Here is a 6,265-nt window from a genome sequence, read left to right on the forward strand (position 1 = left end):
TTCTGCAAAGTGTTGAGCTTTCTTTGGCTCAGACAAGAACTCATCACCCTTCCCATTCGCTGGAAAAGGGTGTCTTTCCTGGCTAGACCAGGTGACCTCAGATGACCGTGTGGCCCTCCAAGAACTAAGAGGGAAGAATACTTGCTCACCCACCAGAGCTGGGACTGGACTGAGGCTAGAGAGGCACCCAGGATGCCCAGCTTAAGGAGGCACCCCTTTTTGAGGCCAATCTTGTGCCTGTACATCCCTGAGAACAAAGCCTCCCTTGACTATGTGGCACAGTGCCTCTCCTGCTTCATCCAGCCCCAGGCCAGCCACCCAGCATCTCAAAAATCACATGCTCTGAGGCCCAGAAGTGCTTTAAAGATTGTCTGCCTAACACTTTGTAATTTTTTTAGCAAACCAACAATTTTGTGAAAGCCCAAAACGGGGAGTTAGTCTGATAACTAAAACCACTGGTCATGATGTCACACTACACTCACTGCCAAGTAAGGATGGAGCCCAGGGCCTCCTGGGCCACTGTACCAGCCAGCCCACCAGCCACTCACTGGGGAGAACTCAACTATGTGTCACTGAGGCTTCTCACCCAGGAAAGACACAGGCTCTCTCGTACACAACCAGGACAATCCCAAAGGCAGTCTCTGGGAGACAATCATGGGAGTGAGATGGTCATCCATCTTTGTTGAAATTCTTTGGGGGCATTTCCTCCAGCCAGGTCTCAGTCAGCTCCAATACCTTCCTTCTAAAGACTCAGGCCTTGCTGTACCCTCCAAAAAAGGGTGATCATGAGAGGCAAGGGGAACAGTCTTCCACCTGCTGCAAAGCCACCCCACTAGGCTCCAACCCAGGGACGCTGCCTTCCCCCACGTTTCTTCCCAAGAAAGCTACAGCCACACAGAGGGGAAAACCATAGTCTTATCTTTTTTTTTTTTTAATCATTGTTACTGAGAAACACTGTTGTTATCTTATTTCCCAATCTATTTTAAAAATTGTTTGTGAAGGCTTCTGAACCATATGAGGAGGGGAGGGGAAGACATTCCAGCAACAACTAATTGCTAGACTCTTGCCCTAACTAGCTTTGTGCTTTTCTGTTTCAAGCAACATTACTCTTTGTTTTGTTTTGTCTTTAACTGAGCTTTGGAGGAACGGGAACATGTCTTAAAGAATGAAAACAGGGAATGAGAGGGTCAAGCCTTGGGAATTCCAGCTGCAACTCTCCCTGCTTGCAGGGCTTCTGGGGAAAGCATTTCAACTTTCTTCCTGCCTGTGTCTCACCTCCCTGCACAATGAGGGTAAGTGTAATTGTCCTCCTGCTGGAGGAATGGCCACGATCGAATCTCATTGTAGACTATGGGTTTTGTGGTGGGAGTTGGGGGCTAGTATAAACTTGGAGAAACAGGACAGCTTGATAATCCCCCAATACAATAATAACCCTGCTCTCAGCCAAAAGACCCTGAGTCTCCATCAGGGGACTGAGTTCCTTCATCTTTTGAGGGAAGAAGAGCAGTCCCCTGTCCCCTGACAAGCAGAGGCGAAAGGAAATACATTTATTAAGTACATGTATGGTCCTCAGCATCAAATTAACTGGAACTTTTTTCATTCAATCTTCATAATTTTATGAGACTGTCAATATTACCTGCACTTTCCAAATGACAACACTGAGGTTCAAAGACACCACATAACTTACCCATGGCTTCCTATCTGTTAAATCAGGGACTCAAACTCAAGACCTGTCTTAAAGCTCTTTAAAGTCAGAGGACTAACAACACATTACAGAGCAGGTTAAACCCAGTGCAGACTTTGGACTGCCTACTTTCTGTCTTTAGCTGTCCATGGTTGCAAGCCAGCTTCAACCTGAGAATGCCCCTCCTTTGATGGCCTTTTCTTACCCTCCTTTTCCCCATTTCTCTTTCCCAGCTGCTTTACTCTTCACTCCTCCCTAGACCCCAGACATCCTGGTCAGCCTTGGGGGAAGTGGGACGCTCCTCCTTTCAGTAACAGCAGACTATACTTCTTCTCCAGGCTCCAGAGTCAAGTCAGAGGTTCTCCTGACTTTAAATGGCCTCCAGAAAGCAAATTAGGGGGGCTGGGCCCAGAGAATCTCCTTTCTGCTGTTTGGTTCCTTGACTGTCTTGGCCCAGAATCCCCATCTTTTCCCCTATTCGCCTGTCTGAGCCTCCCCCTCGGAGAGCAGACTCACAGAGCACCTCTCTTGGGACATCCTTGCAGGCCCGCTTCCCACTGGCCTGTGACCCTCAGGTGCTGCCTCCACAAGAGCCCAGTGGTGCTCAGCAGTTTCCTACTAGACACAAGACTGGGAAAGAGAGAAGCAGGCCCAGGGGTTGTGCTTACCACTGGGACAGGGACCGCAGACTATTTGATCTGTGTGCAACCAACAGGTTGGAGGGGAACGAACATCACTGTGATGTGCAAGAAGACGCAAAAGCAGGACATGTGACTTCCAGGCATGACGGGATTTCTCAGAGAAGCAGAACTTCTCTGAGCTCCTTCACCTGTGAAGAATTTATCACAGGGTTTTGTGAGAGGAAGAAGCAAAATGAATCTGAAAAATGTTGTAGTCTTCTGAGCATGATACCTACAGATACTTCTCTTTCTTTGTAGCTATCAAAACTAGACTTTTTTGGATGCATAATATTATGTTAGTTTCAGGTGTACAACAAAGTGATCCAGTGTTTAAATACATTACAAAATAATCACCACGATGTCAGTAACCATTGTCACCATGCAAAATTATCACAGTACTAACTACATTCCTTATGCAGTGTATCCCACCCTAGCACATACTGTACGTAACTGGCAGTTTGGACCCCTTCGTCTCCTTCACACATTCCACCCAGTACCACCCACAGCGTCCTCGGTTTGTTCTCTACGTCTGTGAGGCTGTTTCTGTTCTGTTTTTCTTTTTAGATCACACACATAATTGAAATCAGGAAGTGCGCTCGGCGGCCCCGCGGATCTGTCTCTTGCTTCAACAGTGCTTGGACGGAACAGACCCAGGGACGCCCCTTGCTCCAGCCTCCGACTACCCTCCAGCCTTTTTTCCAGTCGCAACCTCCGGAGTCAGCCACTCAGCTGTCCGCGATCACCGGGACCGGCCACCATTTTTTAACTTCTTATTACCGACCAATCATGAGCTCCCAGATTCGTCAGAATTACTCTACCGAGGTGGAGGCCGCCGTCAACCGCCTGGTTAACATGCAACTGCGGGCCTCCTACACCTCCCTCTCTCTGGGCTTCTATTTCGACCGCGACGATGTGGCTCTGGAGGCTGTGGGTCACTTTTTTCGCGAATTGGCCAAGGAGAAGCGCGAGGGCGCGGAGCGTCTCTTGAAACTCCAAAACCAGCGTGGCGGCCGCGCCCTCTTCCTGGACGTGCAGAAGCCATCTCAAGATGAGTGGGGTGAAACCCAGGACGCTATGGAAGCCGCCCCTCTCCTAGAGAAGAACCTGAATCAAGCCCTGTTGGATCTGCACGGCCTGGCTTCTGCCCGCGGAGACCCCCACATCTGTGACTTCCTGGAGAACCACTTCCTAGATGAGGAAGTGAAACTCATCAAGAAGATGGGTGACCACCTGACCAACCTCCGCAGGCTGGCTGGTCCCCAGGCTGGGTTGGGCGAGTATCTCTTCGAGAGGCTCACCCTCAAGCACGACTAGGAGCTTTTGGAGACCAGTGGCCTTTGAAGAACCCACCTAACATCAGGGCTGCCTGAAGCCCCTCTCTGCAGCTACTAGGCAGCTTTTTAACATCCTGGAGCCCTCTCTCAAGCCTTGGACCAAATGGCAACAATAAAGCTTTTTGCAGCAAAAAAAATAATAATAATAATAATTGAAATCATATGATATCTGTCTTTCTCTGACTTATTTCACTTAGCATAAAACCTTCAAGGTTTATCTATGTAATTGCAAATGGCAAGATTTCATTATTTTTTTGGCTGAGTCATATCTTTACATATATCTATTATACATATATCTATATCTACATACACATATCTTTATTTATTTAGGTAATGATGGGCATGTACATTGCTTCTGTATCTTGGTCAGTGGAAATAATGCTGCAGTGAATATAGGAATGCATATATCTTTTCTAATAAGTGTTTTTGTATTCTTCAGCTAAATATCCAGGAGCAGAATTTCTGAATCACCTGGCAGTTCTATTTTTTTAATTTTTTGAGGAATCTTCATACTGTTTTCCATGGTGGCTACACCAATTTACATGTCCACCAATAGTGCATGAGGTTTTCATTTTCTCCACATTCTCATCATTTGTTATTTGTTGTTGTGTTTTTTTTTAACAGCCATTTTAACAAGTGATATCTCATTGTGGTTTTGATTTTCATTTCCCTGATGATAAGTGATACTGAGCATCTTTTCATATATATGTTGGCTATCTGTATGGTCTTCTTTGGAAAAATGTCTATTCAGATCCTCTGTCCATTCTTTAATCAGAATTTTTTAATATATTGAGTTGTAAGGGCTTCTCTGGTGGCTCAGCGGGTAGAGAATCCCCCTGCAAAGCGGAAGACCTGGATTCAATCGCTGGTTTGGGAAGATCCCCTGGGGGAGGGCATGGCAACCCACTGTCAATATTCTTATCCAAAGAATTTCCATGGACAGAGGAGCCTGGTGGGCTGCAGTCCATGGGGTCACAAAGAGTCAGACACGACAGAGCAACTGAGCGCAGCACACAGAACATAATTTATTTATATAATTTGGACATTAACTCCTTATTAGACAGATCATTTGCAAATATCTTCTCTCACTCCTTAGGTTGCCTGTTCATTTAGTGATAGCTTTCTCTCTTGTCCAAAAGCTTTTCAGTTTGATATAGTCATACTTGCTTATTTCTGTTTTTGTTGCCTTTGCCTGAGGAGACAGACCAAAAAATATGTAGCTGAGATCAGTTTCAAACAGCACACTGCCTATGTTTCCTTCTAAGAGTTTTATGGTTTTAGGTCTTCCGTTTAATCTATTTTGAATTTGTTTTTGTATATTAGAATATGGTTCAGTTTCATTCTTTTGCATGTAGTTGTTTAATTTTCCCAACATCAAGTTTTGAAGAGAATGTTTTTTCCTCATTGTACATTTTTGCCTCATTTGTCAAAGAATTTTTGACCATATAAGCATCAGTTTATTTCTCTATATTGTGTTTCATTTATAAATATATATGCATATATATACATATATACATATATATATACATATATATATATATATGCCAGTACTGTACTGTCTTGATTAGTAAACCTTTGTAGTAAAGCTTGAAATCAGGAAACATAATATTTCCAACTTTGTTCTTCTTTCTAGAGATTGCTTTGGCTAACTGGGGTTTCTTGTAGTTCCATACAAAATTTAGAATTATTTGTCCTAATTCTTTGAAAAATGATATTGCTATTTTGATAGGGATTGCATTGAATCTGTAATTTGCTTTGGGTAGTATGCTATTTTAACAATATTAATTCTTCTAGCCCCTGATTGTTTCCATTTATTCCATCTCCAATATCTTTCATCAATATCTTATATTTTGAGGAATACAGGTTTCTCACCTGCTTCATTAAATTTAATGAATCCTAGGTTTTTTAATTTTTTAATACAATTGTAAATAGAATTGTTTTCTTAATTTCTCTTTGTAAAAGATTGTTACTACTGTATAGAAACTCTATAGATTCCTATATATTAATTCTGTATCTTATAATCTTACTGAATTCATGTATTAGCTCTAATAGTTTTTTGGTTGAGTCTTTAGAGCTTTCTTTTTATAGTAACACCTCATCTACAAGCAGTGACATTTTACTTCTTCCTTTCAAATTTGGATGACTTTATTTTTCTTATCTGATTGCTTTGGCTAGAACTTCTAGTACAATGTTAAATACAAATGGCAAGAGTGGATATCTTAGTCTTGTTCTTGATCTTAGAGAAAATGCTTTCAGCTTCTCAACATTGAGTATGATGCTAGCTGTGGTTTTGTCATTAACAGCCTTTATTATGTTGAATTATGTTCCCTCTACCTCACTTTTTTAAGAGTGAGGTAAAAGGATGTTTACCTTATTCTTATCATAAAAGAATGTTGAATTTTGCCAAAAGTATTTTCTGCATCTATTGAGATAATCATACAATTTTTATTCTTTGTTTTGTTAATGTGATGTATCATGTTGACAGATTTGCAGATTTGACCACTTCTTGCATCTCTGGAATGAGATGCACTTCATCATGGTGTTGTTTTGTTATTTCTTTCACTAAG

General features: G+C 42.6%; 1 protein-coding gene across 1 annotated transcript; it reads left to right on the forward strand.

The window, feature by feature from the left end:
• Positions 1-3,135: 3,135 nt before the first annotated feature.
• On the forward strand, positions 3,136-3,785 carry LOC133071470 (ferritin light chain-like). Its single transcript, XM_061164068.1, has one exon. It carries the CDS (start codon positions 3,151-3,153, stop codon positions 3,676-3,678), a length of 528 nt encoding a protein of 175 aa, XP_061020051.1. The 5' UTR covers positions 3,136-3,150; the 3' UTR covers positions 3,679-3,785.
• The last annotated feature ends 2,480 nt before the right edge of the window (positions 3,786-6,265 follow it).

Source organism: Dama dama, chromosome 16 (genome assembly GCF_033118175.1).
Source record: "Dama dama isolate Ldn47 chromosome 16, ASM3311817v1, whole genome shotgun sequence".
NCBI lineage: Eukaryota > Metazoa > Chordata > Mammalia > Artiodactyla > Cervidae > Dama > Dama dama.

Excerpts from the sequence above, each read along its gene's own strand:
- LOC133071470 (XM_061164068.1), top strand. The coding sequence starts at position 3,151 with ATGAGCTCCCAGATTCGTCAGAATTACTCTACCGAGGTGGAGGCCGCC.